Source organism: Barbus barbus (assembly GCF_936440315.1).
Source record: "Barbus barbus genome assembly, chromosome: 16".
NCBI lineage: Eukaryota > Metazoa > Chordata > Actinopteri > Cypriniformes > Cyprinidae > Barbus > Barbus barbus.
This window is the reverse complement of record NC_136744.1, coordinates 8,302,478-8,327,576: the sequence shown is the minus strand read 5'-3', so window position 1 is coordinate 8,327,576 and position 25,099 is coordinate 8,302,478. Positions and strand designations below refer to the sequence as shown.

The following is a 25,099-nucleotide window of genomic DNA, read 5'->3' as shown; positions in this document are numbered from 1 at the left end:
TCTACATATTGGATGGCCCGAGAGTGCGTACATTTTCAATAATTTTTCATTTTTTTGGTCAATCTGAACAACGTTAAGCAGGCAAGATGCAACAAGTTCTGTGTCTGTTCACACTAAAAGCAAAAATGCAGCACTTTGCAAATCAATCACAGCCTGTCAGAACATAACTGACGTTGGTGACATGTAAGGATGTTTAAATTATTTCTCCTATCCCCGCTTGATATGAAGAGACAGTTATTAAGTCAATCAAATTATTTACAAATAATTACAAATGTTTAATTTAAATAATGTATTATAATAATGCAAGCAAATAAATATTTAATCAAATAATCATTATTATTTCATAAGTAAATACAAAAAAGTGACTCTAACGAATTAATAATTAAATAAGGAAATGTTACTGTAGCAAACCATGCAGCTTTGAAGTCTGTATTCAATTTGTGACATTAAAATCCTCTAATGGTCAAACATTATTGTTTTTAAATGAGGTTCACAGTGAGACAAAACTTTCTTAAACATGATTGTGTTTCCTGTCTGTGAATGGAAGTCAATGGAACAACATCTAGTGCGATGGCACCTTAAGACAACAACTGGGCTCCATTAATTAAAAACTTAACTTTACCAAAACTTGTGCGAGATTCACATGCTGTTGAACCGTCCCAACCAAACCAAGAATTCAAAGTATTTAACGCAAGAGCGATAGACGTCAACCTGTCACGAGGACGTTTTCTATTTCAGTTTGACAAATGAGCTACTGTATGAGTTTCCTGAAGTCACGCAGCTGAAGCTGAAATATGAGCTGCTTTCAGATCCTTAGAAAGCCACAAATAAATAGATTAACCAACTTAACGGAGCGACGGACTTGAACTATGTTTAGCAGAACAATGGCCTCGCGCTCACAGATGTGGTTAATGATAAAACGGTAGCACGGCACGGAAGCAGCAATAAACAAATACGAAACCTGACTCAGGCATGCACACAATGACACGCTACCTTATGACTGGAAGAATGGTCACTTGCCTTGCGTGAAATGCACTAAATTAAGCGCTGTCCCCCCAGTTATTCCAGCCCCACACTGAGCGTGTCTCTCCAGGAACCTACAGCTGACCTTCACTGTCCAAACGGCTTCTGTGTCGCACAAGACACCTGGGAATTTAACAGCAACCTACATAAATACTGATACAAGATAAATCCACAGTTTTATATCAAGTAATTTATATATATATATATATATATATATATATATATATATATATATATATATATATATATATATATATTAATTTAACAAAAGATTGCTTAGTGATTTAAAAATAATATGACATTTATGTACTTTTCACTCTAATTATTATGCTTAAATGAAAAAAAAGTGTCTGTGATTTCTGACTTTCAGGAATTGTAAATACAACTTATTTAATTAAAAATGTTATATTTGAATAAAATATTATTGTAAAATATGTAATTTCTTCCTGTGATGCAAAGCTGAATTTTCAGCATCATAACTCCAGTGTCACATGATCCTTCAGAAATCATAATAATATGCTGGTTTGATGTGCAAAGAAACATTTATTTTTATCAATGTTGAAAACGGTTCTGCGGCTTTCTGTGGGAATATCTGTGATGCTTTTTTTTTCAGGGTTCTTTGATGAATAGAAAAGTAAAAATAACAGCATATATTTGAAATAGATATTTTTGTAGCTATAATGTCTTTACTGTAATTTCTTAAAATAAATAAACAAACAAACCCAAAAGACCCTAAACTTTTGAACACTATGTGTGTATATTTATACACCGTAATTATATTAGAAAATTATATAATACACAAAATTGTATTCAAATTATTATATACATAATATCGCAGATGATTATATACTATGATTATATTTTCAGAAAATATCATATAAATAATACAACAAATTTATATGTATGAACTAAGGCGGAAAAATAATCAAGATGACAATTTTTTTCTTTGTAATGATAATTTAATTTCTAAAAACCTAAAAATAGTCAAGTACAGTATGTGTTGTAAGCAGAGAATAAACCATGGTTGGGTCACCTTTGACCAGGGTAAGCCGTCACACCAGTTTAAAGGAACAGCTTTCAAAGTAATCACCCTCTGTGCATGAAATCACCACTGAGTCTGTGGATGCTGGGCTTAGCCTTTTCTCAACGAATTCCTACAGCATGAGATAAATGCTGAGCAATGATGCAGTTTTGGACTTGCACAATGAATCGTCATGGTCCACATATTTTTAGACCTGATGCATAATACTGATTCTCCCATCAGTGTAACAGTAACAGCGTAACCTTCACCTCAACCGTATCTTTGTCAGCATCAGAACATACCATTTTGAAACTCAGAGTTGCAAAACACTAATGGTGCATGAATGAAGCGAGACATAACTTCAAATGATCCCTATAAAGCACATACCATGCATATGTTTCTTTGTGGCAATTGCCATTCAACAGAAATGATTGTTTTACATTGCATTACATCATGCACCTGGGAAAGAGTCAATAATTCAAACAGAACAGGTTAAAACAACTCTAATGCCAACAAACCAGATGCAATTCACTAATCGTTTCATTTTAGCTCACTGCTGGCAAACTGTGCATCTCTGACCAGCCTCTAAATATAAAAGACAAACATGATCTGCAATTACTTAAGTGATAATTCATTTCAAAATTCAGATTCTCAATGAACATGAATAATGCAAACATGTGATATGTCTTGTTTAGTATTATTTATATGCTATTGTAGTATTTATAATATTTTTAATTTAGCTTTTTTTTTTAGATTTAAATTTTTCTTATGAATTAAAGTTGTAGTAATAATAATATTGTTATGTTTTTATTTTTTGTTTAAATATTTCTATGTAGTTCAATTTTTCTTGCAGTTTTAGTTTTAGTAATTTAATTTAACTTTTTAGAAGTGATGCCCCAGCAACTAACTGAAATAAAATTACATTTAGAAGTGGTGCCTTGGTTTAAGTAAAAAAAAAAAAAAAAGAAAAAAAAGTTTTTCCATCTTATATTTATTTTATTATATTCCATGTTTATTAAAATTACCAGAAAGTATGTGTTATAGTTTTAAATGATAACAATACTGGTGCACAGACATAAATTGAAAATAATTTCATTTTCATGCTGTTTTTTTTTTTTTAAAGGATAACATTTGTGAACTAAAACGAAAACCAGAAAATATTTTTGTTACTACAAACTAAATAACACTGAAATGAAATATATTTGAAGAATTTAGCATCGTTTGTTTGTATTTCAGCTAACATTTCTCAATTTCATTTAGATGTACTTGAAGTACTAAAATAACTGAAATGAAATAAATAACTAAAAATTAAATATTGAAAAACAAATTAATAATAACAAAAAATGCTGATGCTAATATTCTAATAAAAATGACAAAAAACAACAATTGCTACAACTGAATAAAATTAAAGGGAAAAAAAAAATAATTAAAATTGTATTAAAAATTAAATGAATAACACATCAATGATTTTTTAAACTGGCAGGGTGAATCAGAAAAGAGCATAGTAAATCAATAGAAAAGAGCAACTTGGACACATCCTACAGGTTTTAAATCAAAATGAGGGAATTTGATGACAGAAGTTTTATTTATGAGTGAAAAAACCCAAAAACAGTTAATTTGAATGTGAAAACAGGTACAGTATGTAGTACGGCAGGCCTCCGCGGTCACTGATCATTACACCCCCGCCTCACTATCTGCTTGATTTAATCATATTGTGAGTATATGTCACTGAGTCGCCTCAGGTAGAACTAGAAGTGTCGCCGCAGCCATCTGCTGTCCTGTCCCACAACTATTTTCATAATAAACAGCTCATGCTTTAGGACACAGCAACCAGATGCTAAAAGTCCAGACACAAACCCCCAGGCCCTCGAGTGTTTGTGAACAGAGCAAACAGTTGATGGGTAACAGGGTGCAAGGTGCAGCGCTGCAAGCTTTTCACATCTCACCCTTTAAAGGGAGAGTTTACCCTCGTCCCACAGAAAAGAAGAAAATTCTGTCAGCACATTCTCACGTGTCGTTCCAAACCAGTGCCATTTCAGTTTTTCTGTGGAACACAAAAGATTTTTTGTCTCTCATTTTTTCTTACAATGAAATCTGTAATATTAAAGTTCAAAGGACTCAGAATTACCGCACTCGTATCATTTTATGCTTAAATATGCACTAAACTGAAAACTGATTTCAAAACCACAAACATTTTAATAAATAAAGCTAATATTAATTGTGCATATTGTTCTTACAGACTAAAGATAATTTATTACAGTGACAAAATTATAAATAATAAAGTAAAAAGAATTAAATAAAATTAATTGCATATTGGTTATATTGGCCACTATACACATAATAATAATAAATACAAAAATCTGCATATAAAAATCTAAATCTATAGATTATAAATTCTATAAATTGCACATATATATATATATATATATATATATATATATATATACACATATGTGTGTGTATGTATATATCTAGTTACATTGTTATATTTTATTAGTAAAATGCAGACATGAATTTTAGAATTTTGTAGTCAATTTTTTTATATAGCGTTATATTTTATACATATATTTTGATTATTTTTTACTCTGCTCACATTCACATTTGCGCACATTCAAATCTAGTTTGTAACTACATCAGTGAAGACAATGTGACGTCAAATAGCAGATCTCAGATCTGGTCACTGCCAATTTTCGATGCATGGAAACAAGCAGCTTGCACTTAATTATTTGAATGATGGATTGCTTTTTGCTGTCTTTTTCAATTCAGTACAATCAATGGATATAAGTAATACCCCCTCCAAGCACAGTATGTGTTGTAAACACATTAACAATATATAAACCATGCGTCCGGCCGCATGTAAATTCAGCTCAAGTCCAGACTGGCTTTGTTAATGTTTAACGTAGAGGTGAAGCGCAGGTGCCTGACCACTCATTCTACAGACAAACACCAAAGCTTGCTTACAGTCTGTTTTCCTGTCATTTTTGGCATCTTGCTAAACACAAACAGAGAACAATGTGGTCCAGGCTAATCTCTGATCCTCTGGAACAGAACGTTCTCAATCTCAACCAAACAACCATCGCCGGCACAACTCTCTCGACCAGAGAGAGAAGATCATGGATGGAGTCCACGTCGTGCTGACGGCACAGCTGCAGGACGGACATATTGCAACACTTACACATACGCATACAGACACAGCCCACATCGCTCCGCTGTTCTCTTCAAACACACCATTCACTTCAATGTTCATTTTTATAGCACTTATTACAATACAGATTGAATGCATGATTCAATGATATAACGTCATAAGTCTTATCTGTTCACCATCACTCCAGATGATTCAGAATTAACAATATTCAAATATTTTCAATATTCATATACAGTATATTAATAATCAATAAATGATATCATTTGGTGATTTCTAAAAATAGCATCCAATGTGCATCATTTTAAGCTTATAGTTGAAAATATTAAGCATTTAAAAAGTCTATTTAAATATGAAAATCAACTGTAAGTGTCTGGATATGGAATTTTGTCGCTTTGATAAGATCTACCGACAATAATTTCCACTTTACTCCCCTTCTGGGGCGTAGTTAGTTAGTTAGTTAGTTTGAGTAGATGCTCTTGTTCGACACTTTATTTTATTTTTATATTATGAAAATATCTATATTACAAAAAAAAAAAAAATGGACATAAAAAAATATGTATTATGTTTTTGTATTATGTATTAATATGTATTATGTTTATCATTTCTTACTAATGGTTACTCAAAGTGTTTAAAGCGAAACATTTAAATGAAAAATTTAATTTCTCAGAATTGGAACAATTATTCATATTTGTTATTGGACATTTATACAATTTAACTGTTTAATAATAATAATAATAATAATTATTATTATTATTATATAATTAATCTGTAAAATAATCTGTATAGTTCTAAATGTAATTATATAAGTTATAATCACAAAAATATATGTATAAATTTGAATATTTCCAGAACCTGATTATTTATGATGGCCTAGACTTTATTTGATCAAACAGAATTTTGAAAAGTGGACAATTTTGATGAAATGTTGACTTTATTCATACCATAAGCAAATATTGGCTCAATGACTCAGTTTCTTTAGGGTTGGTGAAATATTTAAAACATATTTAAGTCTGATTCATTTTGTTAAAACTGTTTCAGTGAATCAAACTCTTTTGCATCATAACACTGTTTATATATTTAAATGCTTTAATGGAAATAAAATGGAAATATTGCTCTTTATCACCATGCACTGTATTTTACCTCCAATTTTAGTGGGATATTCTTGACTACATTGGCTTTTAAAATATCGTTGGCTACAATGTCATTCGAAATGATGAAAATATAAATTGATTTTAAAAACAATATTGCTTGATATCAAATTTATACGCACACAAATATCAGGTTAAATGAGAGAGCTGACACTTGCTACACAATGACTTAGGATCATTCAGATAAGGCTCCAATTCTGCCACACTCATAGATCTAATTTTCAGGAATTATACGCCAAAGTTTACTGTGATTGTCGATGACGTAGTTAAGTGATGGGGACCAACTAAGGGTAATGAGAGTAAAGTTCATCTGGAAGCAGCTGATGTTAGAAATTGATGTGACAGTGTAGTATGCAGCAGGAGGAAGAACGGGGTTGGCTAACAGGAAGCGACAGGAGACAGTGGTCTGGAGGCGCTAACGAGTGGAAAAACACTGGTAAAGATCAGTATGCCTTAAAAAAGAGAAGATGGGAGCGATACGGAATCAGAGGCAAGCGGAGAGATTGGAGTAAAATGGAGAAAAACAAGAAAAAGAGAAGGAGAAAATAAGCTCCCAGACCGAGAGCAGTGCCTCGCACCCCTGCCGTTAGCCGAGGGTGGGACGATGAAGTCTCCATTCAGACCCTCTCTAGAGATCCTGTCACAATAAACTGCACATTTCTGTTTAGACAAGTCCTACAGCTGGGAGGCTCTTTGAATTTCTCCACCAAAGTCTCATATCTTGGATTCTCCTGTGAAAACAAAAGTCTCAAATGCCCACATCAGTCCTACTCAAATGCCCATCACTGATACCAAGAAATGACACAAAGAGGAAAGATAGAAAGCATGTGGTAAAACATGCAGCCTTTTGATGATATCTGATAAATATGTCAATATAAATGCTCTTGAAAGGGCTTAAACGTTGGAACCATCATTGCGGTATTGTAAATATCGTTGGCTACAATCATGGCAATGCACTCAGAAAAGAACATGAAGTAAAATACAGTCAAATCTATATAATGATACAAAAAAGCAGTAATCTACATAGACTTTTAACAAAACATTCTCATATGAACAATATGAGGATTCTGTGAGGCTTATTTTTGAGTAATCAAAGAGTTTGATTCAATTAACGAAACAGTTTGAACGGAAAAAAATCATACTTAAGAGCTCAAAATAATTCCATGCACAAAAGAATTATAGGCCTATATATAAATTTAAACTACACTTAGTCAATTAATTTTAAGTGTTTTAAGGAATACTTTAATTCGCATGGATGCATAAAAATAAAAAATGCATTAAAAACTTGTTACGAATACATTCTGTTCTCATGAACCTTCTAACAAAAATTGTTTATTTTTTAGGTTGCAATTATATTTCACAGTATAGTTTTTAGTATAGACCGTGGTATAGACCAGCATGGACCTAACAACCATAACCTAACAATTGTTAAAAAAATCGACCAATTATTAAAAATAAATAAATAAATCCCAATCCCAAATGTTTTAATGTGCTATGACTTAAGTTGATGGATATGGTGATAGCAGGAACAGTGTCAAGTGTGTCTCGTTGTATTTGTGAGCCATTTGTTTAGTATGATAATGGATAAATATATTTGGTATTATGAAAATTGCAAGCATTTTGCATTCACAAAGATGTTATAAACAACATATTTCTAAGATGGTCTGAATTCATTCTGAATGTTGACACACAGAACAAGCCAAAATTCTAGACCCCTGAAGCTACTCAAGGCTATGGCCAGAGGCTGACAGAAACTGTAAGTGATGGAACACAACCAACCTTTGAGGCTCTTGAAAAAACATACCGTTATCCACACTTCAGCAAGTCTCCAAAAACATACCAATACATCAAATTGACTGCAGTTTTCAGCTGAAATGAACACTGCAGGCAGTAAAACCCCAACAACTTTTATTCCCTTTCATACAAATTATGATTAAAGGGACATAATATAGATAATAAGACAAGACAGACTCAGGTACTTGCGCAATATGAAGTTAACTTTAAAACACATTTACCACAGTAAACTTGCTTGATAGCGCACCTGGTACAGCACTGCACTTGAGTCCTGTGAAACACGAGTCACGATAAAAGTGCTCAAAGACTTGTAGAACAAGCTAAAATGACAGTTGCTTCAGCAAACAAGTTTTTATTTATTTTTATTTCATTTTACATTTGCTTTTGCTCACACTAGCACGTTTAGGAGTAGAGTTTAGTGTAGGTGGTATGTTTTCAAAAGCAGAAACAACATCATTTTGCAGAAATGTCATCACAGGCACTTTTTTTTTTCTCCGAATGAGCCTTGTTTGGAAATGACACTGAATCACAGTTTTTGTCAATACAAGGTCAGCAACTTTCTTCTTTGAATGAAGAGTTTTGGAGACAGATTTACTAACAGCTTGTGCCAGGAAAACCCTCTTTTGGTGTTAAAAATGAGCAATGAAAAGTGGCTTAAATAGAATTGTGCTCTCATGCTAATTGGCCCGGTTTAGTAAATCCGACCCTTGGACTCCAACCTCAGGTTAGGTAACTAGATGCAGGTAAGCAGCAGAGGACAGAACAATGCTCTGAAACAGTGCACAAGTTAGATCAGGCTAATGGCCAGCTCTCAGCCTGAGGGAGTTAACAGACCCCATCACAAAACACAGCCTTTCTCTTCATAAATGAGCCACTGCACCATTTTCTAACTCAGGCACAGAATGAACCAGGGAGACAAAGCCTGGTGATTCAGTGTGACGTAATGGAGAACTACAACAAATGATGGTCAAAAAGTGGCTGAAATGACCATCAAAAAGCCATCCTGCATGAATTACAATGCCACAGCAATCAAGTCAGTCCTACTCACAAGCACACGAATACTTAACGCGAAGTCAAAACATTGATAACTACTTTACCAAGGAGTTCATTAAAGGCATGCGTAATTCTGTAGCACCTAGTTACAAACAATTGCACTTCTGATAAAACATATTAGTGATGCACAGTTTTAAAATGAGCCAAAATTGTTGACTGAAATGGTAACGTTTTAATAGCACTTCTTTGATTGCACACTGTGACAGTGTTTTTATTAGAGTGCTGAATATTAAATAATTTAGATTAATTGATTAGTAAATATATGCTGTTTTCATTTTTTTTTTTTAAATTAAAACAGCTTCTGTAATAATTCATTTTGGTGGATCATTATAATCTACTGAAGCTCATGATATACAAATGGGGCCAAGAAAGGGGACTCTGGCTATCTTACACAACATGCATGAATACAAACATGCAAAAATATATATAAAACATGTCGGGGTTGATCTAATCTCTCTCCTACCAACAGTAAACCACCAAAACATATGGGTTCAGTATAGAGAGACAAACAAATACATACACACACACACACACACACACACACACACACATATATCATCACACACACATCCCTTCATGTCTTGTCTTGTGTTTTATCTTGAGACAGGATCACAGTCTTGTGTCTTGAGGTTAAAGGTTTTGCACTCTTTCTGAACCAGCCACGCTAATTTAAAGATACATTCTCTTCATTTGAGTTTAGTAGCATGTTGGGTTATGTTCTGCCATCTATGATTAATCAGATAAGGGGCAGAAAGCTTGTTAGGGAAGAATTGTCACGTGGATGAGGCAGACTTCAAGGCGCTCTCAGAGCCGTTACAGACGCACACAAACACATTCTCTATTATTCTCTCATTAGCACTCTGATGGTCTTTAATCTTCACAGATATATCTCCAAGTTTTACAGCTCATTTTATTAACATGCTGCCTGCAGTGCTTTTCTATATCCTGTTCACTATAATAAACTTTAAACCACTATAGATTAAACTTTTAAATAAGTTTAATTGCTACCTTAAATGTGGTGCTAGCTTAAAAATTGCTACCTCCAAATTTGAAGTGGTGCCAAAGTCATAAACTGTAGTTTCAATCACTCCAAAATTTAATTAAAACTCATAAAATTAAGTAGAGATTACACAAATGATATGTTAAATTGAGAGAAACTACATTTTTTAATGATGAAAATATTTATAAATATTTACAATGTACTATTATTAACAATTTCAGATAACAATAATATATAAAAATAAGAATTAATAAATAATCATATTATAAACATTTAGTCACAAAATGCAGAACAGCAAACAGAATTATATTGCTTTTTAAAAACATGCCACATGTAAATGCTTTCAGTTGATTTCAACAAAGGGCTATAATATTAATTTCTGAAAATACATAAATAGATCCACGAATAAATATAATAAAATAATAAATAATTTCATGACGTTCTCACAGTTCTACAAATTATTATTACTACGAATACTTTCAATATTCAGTAAGGAAATATGAAAAAGTCTACTTCATGTAGCCTATATTAGTTGATTCCTTCATTATTTTCGAATTTAAAGTAGCTTATATAATATTAACAAGAAGCAACATTCTCAGACTCAACATGACAAAGTTTCATAGAGATGCACTTGTTGCTGCAGCTCCACGAAAAACACGAAGCGCGCAACATTACTCGCATCCCGCTGAACTCACCTCTTCTTGTCTTTCTCCGCTGTCATCTCTCCGTCCCTCGCGATTCAACAGCAGTGCGATCTCTGCGCAAACGGGACGCGCTCCAAACCCCCGCAGACGCTCGCGTTAAATAACAGAAAAGGACGCACAACTGATCGTGAAAATGCAGTAAAGTCCACCAGCAGGGCAAAAGTGACTGTACAGTCTCAGAACACTGCCAAGGATCGTACAGTCTCCCGCTTTTGACAAATCCACGAGCGGTGGGGAGTTTTGCGGTCAGTGAAGTTCACAGCGCCGCACTGAAGGGCTCTTGACTGCGGAGCAATCAATCACTGCTCTCTGATTGGCTGGAGCAGCAGTTGGGAACCGCCCACCGTCTGCGCAGACAGGCCTCGCTCCTGCAGCTCTACCTTTTCTAAGAGCCAGCATCAAACTCAATTTAATCAGTCTAGTATAGTGGTTTAGTTGAAAATAACAGCAACGTGATTGTAATTTGTAACTATAAACTCTGCAAGATGTCATGTTTCTCTGGAGCAGGACTGAGTGGACAAGTATAAAAGGCTAATGAAAAAGACATTAAGGGACGAGCATCTAATAATTTAAGAATCATTGGTACATTAGTTAATTAGGACAATGTATGCTTTTCTGAGAAGGAACTCGTTTTATAGGCCTTGACCTTTAATCATGTAACTTCACTATTTATTTATTTTTTTTGCCAAAAGATATAGCCTACAACACTCAACATACAAAACATGTAGCTTCAAAAATATCTTTCTGAATGTGTTTTCACTTGGTCAGAGGAACATATTAAAATAATAAGAACAGAAAGTAATAATAGGTTAATTTTTAAAAGATTGTTTTTTTTGTGTATCAACCTGCAGACTGGCCTTGACTTTATCTGTATCTTTATCTTATTCTGTATCAGAACAGAACAAAGTTTCTTTTCTTTTCTTAACCCTGGCTGGTATGTAATTTGTAGATTTAAATGTACGATCTGCTCTCCATTCACAGATGACTTTATGTTTGTCATATATTAGGGCTGTCAATCGAATAAAATATTTAATTGTGATTAATCGCATGATTGTCATGAGTTAACCTGTGATTAATCGCAACTTAATTGCACATTTTTATTTATTCTAAATGTAGGCTTAAATTAATACTTTTCAAGTTAATACTCTAATCAACATGGGCATGGATAAATATGGATGCTTTATGCAAATCTATGCTTATTATTATTGAAACCATAGTCAACATAGATCATGAAGACTTGACATGTTTAGATGTTTTTCAAAGAACTTGTTCATGTCTATTAGACACATGATAAAAGAAATACCAGGTCCCCATTACTTATCTTTCTTTGCATTGAGCAAATTACTAACACAAGCCTGTTTACATTTTCACAGGACAGGGCAGCTCACTTCTTCTGAACATGCAAAATGTTACTGTTTCTGTTGTCAGACAATAGAATGAATATGAAATACTGACTGAAACACGACCCATTAGAAGGCATAACCAGCTCTCCCTTCCAAGATGTTAATCTGCACAAAAATCCTGATAATCGAGCCGTCGTCTGATGAAATCAAATACACATAAGATAATGACAATAACTGTGCTGTGATTTCGGCTATACTTGCATTTAACATAATGCGTTAACTTTGACCACCTTATTATATATACTGCCGTTCAAAAGTAGCCTAATGTTTATTTTTTATGTTTCTTATGCTTACCAAGGCTGCATTTATTTAATTAAGATAAATTAATTTAATTACAGAAAAAACAATACTATTGTTAAATATTATTACAATTTAAAACAAGTTATTTTATTTTAATATACTTTAACATATAATTGTGTGATGCAAAGCTGGTTTTTTTTCAAGGTTAGAAACGTTTGTGCTGCTTAATATATTTTTTGGAACCTGTGATAATTTTTGAAGGATTCTTTGATGAATAAAAAGTTAAAAAAGAACAGCATTTATTCAAAATAGAGATCTTTTTATTACTGTAACACATCCTTGCTGAAAAATTGTTACAAAATATTTATATTTTAAATAAATGCTGTCCTTTTAAAAATTTGTATTCATCAAAGAATCCTTCAAAAATTATCACAGGTTCCAAAAAAGATATTAAGCAGCACAACTGTTACCAACATATTAGAATGATTTCTGAAGGATCATGCGATACTGAAGACTGGAGTAATAATGCTTAAAATTCAGCTTTGCATCACAGGAATAAAGTATATATAGTTCATTAAAATAGAAAACTGTTATTTTTTATTGCAATAATATTTCACAATTTTTCTGTATTTTGTTTATCATTGCCTTTAATGCAGCCTTGATGAGCATACGAAACGTCTTATAAAAACATAAAAAATCTTACTGATCCCTATATGTGTGTGTGTTTTGTTTTTCCTGTGTATGTTTGTTCTATCATCAATCAGTCATTTATTCTCAGCACAACACAACTTTCACTTCAGTTAGAACTATTGCACTCAGATTATTCAGCTTACAGAAAGTTCTGAGCATTCCCAAAATGACAAGCATATGGATTTCCTCATGTCCTTGGACATATATAGCCTCAGTCTAGAATAGAAGGTCACATGTGACAGGACTAATCCTTCACTCTTTGTTTTGGTCATGATGACCCTTATTTTTGACCTAAGTTCACCCTCTAATTTCTCTCAGGCTTAACTACAGCCATGGCCAAAAATATCAGCATCCTTGGTAAATATGATCAAAGGAGGCTGTTAGTTGTGAGTCTCGAGTTGAGTCTCTGGGTCAGAAAACCTTTAAAAAAAATAGTCAAACAGTACCTTCATCACCACATGTTCTTTGGGAGGGCTTCGAGAAAAAAGTCAAGAAAAGAAAATGCTTTCATCAAGAAACAATCTCCAGCATATTCAGTTGTCAGACACGACTGGAACGTCAAATGGGACTGGCTTCTATGGTCAAAATAAAATAAAAATGGGCTTTTTATCAGCAAACACTCAAGATGGGTTTGGTAAACACAAGGATAAAAAGTACCCCATGTGTACAATGAGATATACTGCTGTATTTTTTATGTTGTGGGCCTATATTTCTGCTGGAGGTCCTGGACATCTTGTTTAGACGCATGGCATCTTGGATTCTATCAAATACCAACAGATAAAAAATCAATAAGTGACTGATTCTGTTAGAAATCTTATAATGGGCCATGTTTGGATATTCAAACTGTACAATAATCCAAACACAAACCTCAAAAACAACAAAAACAACACAAAAATGGGTCACTGAGCACAAAACCAAGCTTCTGCTATGGCCATTCCAGTCCTCTGTCCTGGACCCTGTAGAAAATGAGTGAGGTGAACAAAAATTCAGAGTATGGATCACCATACTTGGCCACACGTCACTTCACGCCACTTTCACTAAATTCGCTTATGTCTGGCTGTGCAAATCATGCTTTCTGAATGAGGGACAATTAAAGGTAGGTTTTGTTAAAAAGTTAAAACTCAAGGATGGATCAGCACCCATTATTCATGATCCAGCTGCTCCTCCAGAAGAAGTAAATCTCACCTTTTATTTTTTATGATTATTTGCGAATCGCGTTTGCTCTTCCACAGAAGAGAGGGGCGGGGCGGGGTGAGTAGAGCTCATTAGCATGTAAAGAGATATGCACCGAAATTAGACGCTGTGAACAGAGCTGTTTTTGACAAGGTAAAAAGGGTGTTGTTTTACACGACCCCTGAGACCATTTCGAGAAGATCCTAAAGAATCATACCAACTTGTGGAAAATGGGCATCCGATGTCAGACTTACTTTAAAATCATTCTGAGGTTAAATACAGATTTAAAATCAAAACAAAAAATAGTTTAATAGCTATTATACTGTTTTTGAAATCAAATCTTAACATAGCTATGACAGGAAAACTGGAATCAAACAATGCCTTAGAAAAAAACAATTAATCTTAAAAAAATAAAGCATATACATAAACCCTATAGGAAATATTAAAGTTATCGGATAAGCATGTTATACACTTCTGAAACATTGGTGTTTCATATTTTAGAGCAGTCACTGAAATATATGAAATAACTCAATTAAATCTGTATGTGAGTGTGTGTGTGTGAAACAAATCTGATGTAATCCCCTTTGTAATCATTAACATTTTCATAAGTAACTGTAATTTAATTACACATTTTATCTTAGTAACTGTAACTGATTACAATTACTTTTATTTTGTAATTAAATTATGTAATTCCGTTACATGTAACTAGTTACTCCCCAACACTGAATGCAACTCTGTGCATTTGGAGACTAATTTGGACTTCAAACAGTTTGGTTCATTTCTGACATCTTATTTAATAGGTTACAAACCAAACAATGCACATTCACATCCTTTGAGAACAGTACATTTGGCACACAGTAAAATGCAAAAGATGACATGACAGTGACTAATGGCAAAGATGTCCAATTAAAAAAAAACACTTATGTCTTATGACATTTACTGTACATATGAAGCTGCTCAATAAAATAAAAGAGAAATACATACACATTTATGGTACTTACAGTGACATAAAACACTTATATAACTTATATTAATATGCACTGTACCTCTTTATGTACAAATATGTATTCCTTTGTGAGACACAGATTCACGTTTAACCAAAGAGGTACTTCTATCTTTTGCTTGAACATGTCAATGTGTTTCCTATGTAGAGTCATTTCAAAAACAATAAAAAAAAAGAGTTACTCATGAAGTCCAAAATATTGCAAATTTCGCATCAGGTCACAGGTGTCTGGCAGGTGTAGCTGTGAGAGTTTCCTGTTAGTGGACTCCATCCAAGCCAATAGATGCCAGTTCAGCAGGGACATGCTTTGAGAAAAACAACCAAACAAACGAAAGGTAAACGATGCAAAAACTCAAAATGAAGCAAGAGATCTGTAAAATGGACATGAAATGAGTGAAGGTCTCAAAGTCAACATGAGACGCTGTTCACAACCCACTTTCACTTTGGTGATCTGATATATAAGAAAAAATATAAAACGGAAAATAAATATTATGCAACAAGAATTGATTGGATTGTGAAAGTGAGTGTTCACAGCAAAATAAAGGTGTTCGGGAGCAAAGGGTGAAATCAGAAGAAAGATAAAGTTGATTCAAAGGCTTTTTTTTAAAATACAGATAAATCTGGCAACAAATTCATGATGACTTTTAAAACTAATGTTGGCAAGAGTCTGCAAAAAAAAAAAAAAATGTTGAATTTATTACAAATGCGTTCATTATTTCTTATGTTCATAATGTAATGAACTGATTGGATTTTCTTGATAAACGTCTTGCTGGCTTCACTGTTACAGCTTTCAGATTAGGAGAAAGTCTAGGGTATTTCAGTTGTGCTATATTTAGAATGGAAGATCATTTCTATGTATTTTACTTTTCTTTTTGTTTTGCCACAGAAGCGTAATATTTTGTGTCTTGCCTAACTAGAGTATATGAAATACAGAGTCTGTAGCAGCTGAAATAAAGGACCTGTGCTGTATATGGCATGACCTGACAACCAAACAATTACCAACCAAAACAGACAGTGGAAATCAGAGACATTGAAGGTGAGATGGAGAGAAGGAAAAAAATAGCTAAACACACACACGTTTGTTTTTGTGAATTGTGGGGACACTCCATAGGCGTAATGGTTTTTATACTACAAACCGTATTTTCTATCGCCCTACACCTAAACCTACCCCTTACAGGAAACTTTCTCAAAAAAACTCATTCTGTATGATTTATAAGCCTTTTGTCCTCATAAATCACCTTCTCCTTGTAATACCTATGTCATTATACAAATTTGTGCCCTCATATGTCACAAAAACGTGCACGCACACACACACAAAGAGAGAGAGAGAATATTGCACATAACAGTTTCTCATAGTCTAATAATACACGAGAATATCATAGGCATAACCATGCAGTAGATGATTAGTCTATTTTCAAAGTTCACAGGCTAATGATGAGGGTAATCAGGACTTGTACGTACTTTAGACTGTAGAGACGTGATTGGCTACTGTCCTGACCAATGATATTCATAATGATAGGTCTTTTTGCATTGTAGAGAAACCAACAATTTCCACATCCTAGCAACAAAACAATCCAGTAATATAATGAAAACACACACACACACACACAATGAAACACTAAAGAGAGTGCTTTTGTAACCTTACCTTCCAGCATATACGCACTCACGCACACACAACACTTGTTTTGGTGACTTTCGTATATGTCAACACTGCTGTTTCAAATGGAAACGGTGCGATGGTCTCATGAAAGGCAGTTCTGAGTCCTTCCCAGTACCATCCATCACTGTCTCTGGCTATCAGACCATCATGTGATCAGATCCCAATGCTGAGTGCTTAAAACTCCCAATTCACACGTTCATATGCATCACAGCTGCAATACAATCACTTGTTCTTTACATTTGGTTTTTGCATTTCAAAACGGTGCTAGTGTAAATGGGTTGACTCCAGATGTACCACTGACACACTGCATGATGGGAGAAGAAATGAATCATGAAATGTCCTTCTAAAGAGCTCTATCCAGGTGCTTTAGTGATGTCACATGAGCTCCCTTAAGTGTTTTACATACATTAAATAAAGATCGTGCAAATGTGTGAGTATCTGTGCACGCACTTATGTTTTTTTTGGGTTCAGCAGGAAAGATTATAATGCCTAGCTTTCTACTTTTAAATTAAAGCATCAAATTCTTGGTAAATGATGGTCTACGATCAGCTCATGGGCGTTCACAGCATTCACAGCGCATGTATGCGCCAAGTACAGCGCAGGAGGTTTTAGTATTAGGACAGGGTCTCTTCACTGAAGTAAGAGAAGCCCTTGAACTCATCCTGGTTGATCTGCTTGATAATGGCGTCTTCCACCGGGGTGAGCACCGGCTCCTCGCGGGTGAAGTCCTGGTCAAAATTGTTGACGTCCCTTTTGGTTTTCTGTGGATGGAAAAGAGGAAAGTGTGCTAAATGAGCTATTTCAGAACAATAAATCACAAAAACACACATACATCCAAACACATTCATATTTTAGCAGTTTTGATGTGTGTCTCTTATTTCTGTCGACTCAACCAGCCACGCGTCGGTTCTTTCTTTTCAGTAAAACAGGCTTTCAAAAAAACGGTCTGAATCGATTCACGCTCTCTCATTGAATCATCTGAAGCAGACTGCCAGTCAGTAAAATAGAGAGTATCAAGATTTTTAAGGAAACAGAGAACAAACAGCGCTGGATGAAGTGGATATTCACTTACTAACAATTGAAACAAAAGGCTTCTTTCTGAGAGATAAATGAGAAAATTCAGCTACTGCTGTGTCATGTGAATAAGTGGCCATTCACACAGAGAGTGTTTTGTGTCCGCCTATGCTGTTTCTTTTGTTTTTTTTAATATGCAAACATGCACTAGATGGATGCCTTTAACCATTTTGTTGCTATTTAACATTTGTGTTTTAAAACACACAAAGACCATTGCTCTCAGAGTTGAATTTTGAGCATATATTATAAACTTCAACATAAAATTCAATATATATATATATATATATATATATATATATATATATATATATATATATATACATACATTGCTGTGAAAAAGTGTTGGCCCCCTTCCTGATTTTTTTTTTTTTTGCATGTTTGTCACACTTTAATGTTTCAGATCATCAAACAAATTTAAATATTAATCAAAGATAACACAAGTAAACTAAACATGCAGTTTTTAAATGAAGGGGTTTTGTTATGAAGGGAAACAACCCGGTCTCATCCCAACTCGTCACATATTGACGCTTGGTTTTGGCGTCGCTTTTCAGCGTCGATAGGCTAACGCGATATTGGGAATTTTATCGTCATACTAAGGTTGTCATTATTGCATATATGTAGGGGTGTGATTTTTCAATGTAAACAGTCAAAATAGTTTTATTTATATGACTTACCCAACCCCTGCCCCTAAACCTACCATCTGTGAACAAAACGCAAGATATAGGAGGCAGATGCAACTACTGTCATAATTTATTTAAAAATGATTAATATACGCTAAGTGTTTCCTATTTAAAAAAATGGAGGACCCTTCACGTCGAAAAGTGACGCTAAAGGGGTACCTTGAGCGTCAAAAAGCGACGCCAAAACCAAGCGTCAATATGTGACGAGTTGGGATGAGACTATGTTAAGGGAAAACTAAATCCAAACCCACATGGCCCTGTGTGAAAAAGTGTTTGCCCCCCCCCCCCCCCCACCTGTTAAAACATAACTGTGTAAATCACACCTGAGTTCAGTTTCTCTAGCCACACGCACGCCTGATTACTGCCACACCTGTTCGCAATCAAGAAATCACTTAAATAGGACCTGCCTGACAAAGTGAAGTAGACCAAAAGATCCTTAAAAGCTACACATCATGTTGAGATCCAAAGAAATTCAGGAACAAATGAGAAAGAGAGTAATTGAGATCTATCAGTCTGGAAAAGGTTATAAAGCCATTTCTAAAGTTTTGGGACTCCAGCGAACCACAGTGAGAGCCATTATCCACAAATGGCGAAAACATGGAACAGTGGTAAAGCTTCCCAGGTTCCCATGGAACCGACCAAAATTACCCCAAGAGCGCAGCGGCGACTCATCCAAGAGGTCACAAAAGACCCCACAACAACATCTAAAAAACTGCAGGCCTCACTTGCCTCAGTTAAGGTCAGTGTTCATGACTCCACCATAAGAAAGAGACTGGGCAAAAATGGCCTGCATGGCAGAGTTTCAAGACGAAAACCACTGCTGAGCAAAAAGAACATAAAGGCTCGTCTCAGTTTTGCCAGAAAACATCTTGATGATCCCCAAGACTTTTGGGAAAATACTCTGTGGACTGACGAGACAAAAGTTGAACTTTTTGGAAGGTGTGTGTCCCATTACATATGGCGTAAAAGTAACACAGCATTTCAGAAAAAGAACATCATACCAACAGTAAAATATGGTGGTGGTAGTGTGATGGTCTGGGGCTGTTTTGCTGCTTCAGGACCTGGAAGACTTGCTGTGATAAATGGAACCATGAATTCAGCTGTCTACCAAAAAATCCTGAAGGACAATGTCCAGCCATCTGTTCGTGACCTCAAGCTGAAGCGAACTGTGGTTCTGCAGCAGGACAATGGTCCAAAATACACCAGCAAATCCACCTCTGTATGGCTGAAGAAAAACAAAATGAAGACTTTGGAGTGGCCTAGTCAAAGTCCTGAACTGAATCCTATTGAGATGCTGTGGCATGACCTTAAAAAGGCGGTTCATGATCGAAAACCCTCCAATGTGGCTGAATTACAACACTTTTTCACACAGGGCCATGTGGGTTTGGATTTTGTTTTCCCTTCATAATAAAAAAAATTCATTTAAAACCTGCATGTTTAGTTTACTTGTGCTATCATTGATTAATATTTAAATTTGTTTGATGATCTGAAACATTAAAGTGTGACAAACATGCAAAAAAATAAAAAATCAGGAAGGGGGCCAACACTTTTTCACACCACTGTATATATATGCATATATAAATGCTTTTCAGTGTTATTATTTTTTGCTTTTTTGGAAAAAAATTCCTATATGTATACCCTCAGATGAAATCCTGCAGGCGCCACTGTCCAAACATGCTTTCACATACTTCTATCTTTTTACTTCATGGATTGGCAATCTTCTTGACATACTTTTTTGTTTGTTATCACTTTTCCATATTGGCAAAACAAAACAAAACAAAAACGAAACAAAAAAAGTTTTAACAAAATGCAAAAACCGACCCCCCCCCCCCACACACACACACACAAACAACAACACAACAAACCCAAAACAAAACAAAAAATTTATTAATATCTGTTTAATCTGCTTCATATTGGTGCATGTTTCAAACTCTCCTAACCTCTCCTTTCCCTCTCACCCTCTAAGGGCTCTCATCGGCCTCGTGAGCAGGCGTGAGAATGGGGCAGACAGACAGGCCCCTTCTCACACTATCTGAGAGGCATTCCACACACACTTACAGCAGCCAGCATGCATCTCTGTATCAAAGTACAGCGTCTGATGTGTGCTGAGAGTCCAAGAGCATCTCAGATATCCCTCTGTTCACACTACCAAAAACAGAAGTGTGACACAAACAGGGCTGAAATGAGGGCTCAAGCACTGTAATGTTCTTGATAACTGCATTTGGAGAAACCAGTGTTTATGTCTGGGCTGAGACAGCCAATATACAGAGTTAAACTGTGTTGTAACCAGACACAACATGATAAAGTGTCAAACGGTATATCCTATTTCTTCAAAAAAGAAAATCAGAATTTTTCCTAATTAGTCTATAAGTGGAACATAAGATGGGAAACAAGACATTTTATTGGTTGCTTTAGTTTTTATCTCTGTTGCATCTCACTCATTAGGTCCTGCCCACAGTGAAATCTTATTGGTCCAAAATCCTACTAGACAAAACTGTTAATAGATTGTAATAGTCTTGGTTCCAGAAGTGTTTCCTATAGAGATTTTTTTTGTTCAAATTGATCAAATTTTTGTTTAAGAGTTATAAACAATGAACCAAAACAAACAAGTGAATCACAACATTAAAAAAACTTTGATTTGAAGCTAAAACGGATTTGAAAATTGGACAAAAAGACAAAGGTACAAGACTGTGTACTTAACGGCTTTAAGGGAAAGAACTATAATACCATGAACCATTGCAAATTAAATAAATTAAAACCTATGAAGAAATACAAAACATTTATAGGTGTTATAAACAATATATTTTAAGTTTATTGCAAAATATGCATTCTATGCATATACACGTTTTACTAGTTTATGAACGTAGGGAAACTCTACATCATTTGCAATGATTAATGGGAGTGGGTGGGTGGATGCTAAAACGTTCATTTGCATAATTCTGTCAGAGCCAATCCTCCCTATACGCAGAATATGCAAGCTGTGTTGGGCCCCCGAAACACCAGGGGGCCCCCTTGCTCTCAAAGTTTTTTGAGTTTTTGAATGGTTTTATGAAAACATGAATGATAATTTATTTTAATGCGATGCACTGTCGCCCTTTCTACGTAAAAATCGGCCAAATCATGTAACGTGAATGTTGTACTGTCTTTTGCTCTTACTAAAAATACTGAGTTGAAAGCGTACCGAGCCGCGGAAGAGACACTGTTTCTTGAGCGCTTTCCGCGAGTGTGATTCGAGATGGAGTGAAACACGGACAAATGCGTTTCATCCATTCTTTCATCCCAAACCACCCCCCCACCCATGACACAGTATTGCGTAGGATCCCCAGAAGTCTAGCATCGGCACTGAATTCTGTGATTGGTGGAGATTTCTTTGAATAATCGTGTGTAATATAGTTTTCCATCAGGAATTTCGCAGTTGAAAATGGTTGTAAAAAGAAATAAGTTGAAATAATGTGCAGTAGGTCTGTCTTCACAGAATTATACATACATTTATACATAAATGAATATGATTTTTACTTTGGGAATCCAACTGTTGCACTCCAATAAACATTAAATACATTCTAATTGCCTCTTATTTTATTTTATTGCATTGCAGCAGCATTTTGACAAATGTATTGTGTCTTCCCTGGTAAGTGTTATTCATAAACACACAATGACTCTGTTGCAAAACCTAGTGAGCTGCATTACTGTATTTTAGCAAACTTTTGTGGGCAAAATCCAGTCATTTCAATTGGAATCGAAGCAGTTGTGAATTTCAGGTCAAAATATTTCCCCACAAAGATTTCACAAGAAGTTGGTCATTTGCCGCAATGAACACCTAAAATTGAATTTGAAAGTGACAAGTCAACTTTTAATAATAAAACCACAAATTTTTGTGCTATTTATCGATACTGAATGTCTCATCATATTTCTTGCTTCTTTCATGCTGCAGTGCATTTCTGGGATTGACTTCTGTAGAAAGGATAAATGCAAATAGAAGGCAAAATAGCCACGCTATCCACATCGCCTCTTACGCCCACAATGCCTTTAAATGCTGTCTATGTAGGCAGTGCACTAGATTTTGTAACAGGTAGACTATCCACAGTATCCCACACATTATAATACTCACAATACGTGGTTTGAAAGGCGGCTTGAGCTTCCTCTGTTCCAGAAGTACCCAATCAATCTCTTTGAAGAATGGATGCACTTTAATAGCTTCCTCTAGTCCTTGGGATACTACGCAACCCAACCGCTTACTAGGGCTCTTCGTCATGAACTAAACAATGGAGTGAAGAAAGAATAAAAGATTAGAGAAGCATAATCCTGATGGCTTGTTAACAGAGGATGTTTATATGCATTATGTTGAGTTAAGATGGTCAGAGATGATGTATGCATGATATAAGATTGCATCCTGTGGAAGGATGACCTGAGGTGACCACAGGTCATGTGACCAGAGTGCCAGTGAGACAGATCGCAGTGTGACACGATGCTGTCCAAGACAAACAGCCTGCCTTTCCCACAAAGCTTCGCAAACGGGCAAAGGACAGCCAAAGTAAATCTTGGACATGTGAAGGAAAAAAGCGGCACAAAAAACACAGTATAAACACACACATAAACTGAGAATATGGCTACATTCACACTGCAAGCCTTAGTGCTCAATATCAGTATAGAGCTGTTATCATAATACCTACTGTATGATTGTGCAGCTATTGACAGAGTGATCAAAGAACCAAACTATCATTATGTAAAATCTTTGGAGTGATTTCCATCAATGTTGACACGAATGGCGATCGAAAGTGATGTAAAAGTCACATGAGTTCCAATATGACTGTTCGGACTACAGGTCCTTGGACACTGATATGTGTTTTTTTTTATTCGTCATCCTTTCCTATCAAAATTCTTGCTACGGATGCGAAGAGCGATTTTTAAGGTCGCATTGCACCAAAACAAAAACATCTGAGTCACATACAGTATGAGCAAAAAATTGGAATTCCTATGAGTGTGAAACCCTAAAACAAACAAAAATGCGAAAGAACACAAGCAGTCATGCATACAAAATACACACAGAGAAACTAGTCAAACAAGCCAGACAAATAAATATGAACATTGACTGAGAAGATACTTCTCATTGGAATTGCTTTAATATCTCTTTAGTTTCTCTTAGACAACAAGATGGAAACGGAGAAGAAACTGCGACTTTTGGTAAGAGGAATCAGAAAGGATTGGTTGAAAATGGACTTTACTTATTTACTTTGCCATTCCAAACCTTATGACCTATTTTGTTCTTCTGTGATTTTGAAGAGGTTGAATTGTTCAGTCTGATTTGAACCAGTTAATTGAAAAAAAAAAAAAACTGGTTAAAATGAACCAGAATATAGCACACAAGTTGTATGGTCTTATTTATTTTTATTATTTAATTTAAAAATTATTAGTTATTTATTTTTCTTTATTTATGCATTTATTTATTTAAATTTTGTATGAAAGAAAAAGAGCTGCAAGAAAATATTAAATATCAATTTTTTTTGTTCCACAGAAGAAATAAAAGCATATGGGTGAGTAAATTATGACATTTTAATAACATAATAACGTATGTCTTCTGTAGAGTTTCAGAAAAGATCATCAAATATTTTAAAGGCAGAATGATCTGAGCTGAACTATTCTCATTAATGCAATGGTGGGCTGTATATCCTGAAACGAGACCACTGAGATTACACAACCCAAAACTCCAGCAGGGAACACAAACAAGGTGTTCTTTTCCCACAAGGAGTATAGTTTTCCGAGCTGTCACCTTCTTTTGCTTTTCTGTTACTTAACTATTCTGTCAAGAAGTAAGTGTAAGAGCAAGCAGACATTAGTAAGAGGAAAGGTTAAGAGGTGGTGCCTATGTCTTTAGCAGTAATCAGCAGGCAAAATGTTAAATCCGGACACGTACCGCTTTAAGAATGCTGACGGCCTCCTTGCTGAGCCACACGGGATATAGGACGTCATCATGGAGAATAGACTCAAAAAGGTCGTCCTCATTATCTGCTTCAAAAGGAGGCTGACCAGACATCATCTCGTACATCAGCACACCTAGAGCCCACCAGTCCACTGATGGGCCGTACTCAAGCTCCTGCAGGATCTGCAAACCACAAAGCTCCATAAATCTAAAGTTTGAAACAGAATAATTGAATATACACGATCATGTCCAGCTCAGACTCAGATGAAAGCACTTCTGAAATATTCTGTGCTGGTTCAGATTTGTGCAGAATTAATTAACACATGGTGTAAAGTGTTAAGTGGAGATGATGGTATATTGGGAGTTGAACG

The 25,099-nt window shown here is 35.0% G+C and overlaps 2 protein-coding genes across 3 annotated transcripts in view; both read right to left on the bottom strand.

The window, feature by feature from the left end:
- The window catches only part of LOC306882374 (endothelial PAS domain-containing protein 1-like), a 47,990-nt gene extending 36,826 nt beyond the window's left edge, over positions 1-11,164 (bottom strand). The window contains exon 1 of the mRNA XM_079436950.1: positions 10,880-11,164. Within this exon, the coding sequence (XP_079293076.1) occupies positions 10,880-10,905 (26 nt within the window). The 5' untranslated portion in view covers positions 10,906-11,164. The remainder of the gene's footprint in view (positions 1-10,879) is intronic.
- A 4,006-nt stretch (positions 11,165-15,170) lies between these two features.
- LOC306882377 (protein kinase C epsilon type-like) overlaps positions 15,171-25,099 on the bottom strand; it is a 109,468-nt gene continuing 99,539 nt past the window's right edge. The window contains exons 13-17 of one of the 2 annotated variants that reach the window (XR_013785241.1): positions 24,723-24,911; positions 22,920-23,066; positions 17,043-17,818; positions 16,859-16,955; positions 15,171-15,702 (exon numbers count right to left, since the gene is read on the bottom strand). Coding sequence is in view for 1 of the 2 variants with exons in the window: in XM_079436959.1 (XP_079293085.1) it covers positions 17,672-17,818; positions 22,920-23,066; positions 24,723-24,911 (483 nt within the window). In the remaining variant the exon portion in view is untranslated. Of the gene's footprint in view, positions 17,819-22,919; positions 23,067-24,722; positions 24,912-25,099 lie in introns of both variants that reach the window. The other variant, XM_079436959.1, reaches the window with a different exon arrangement.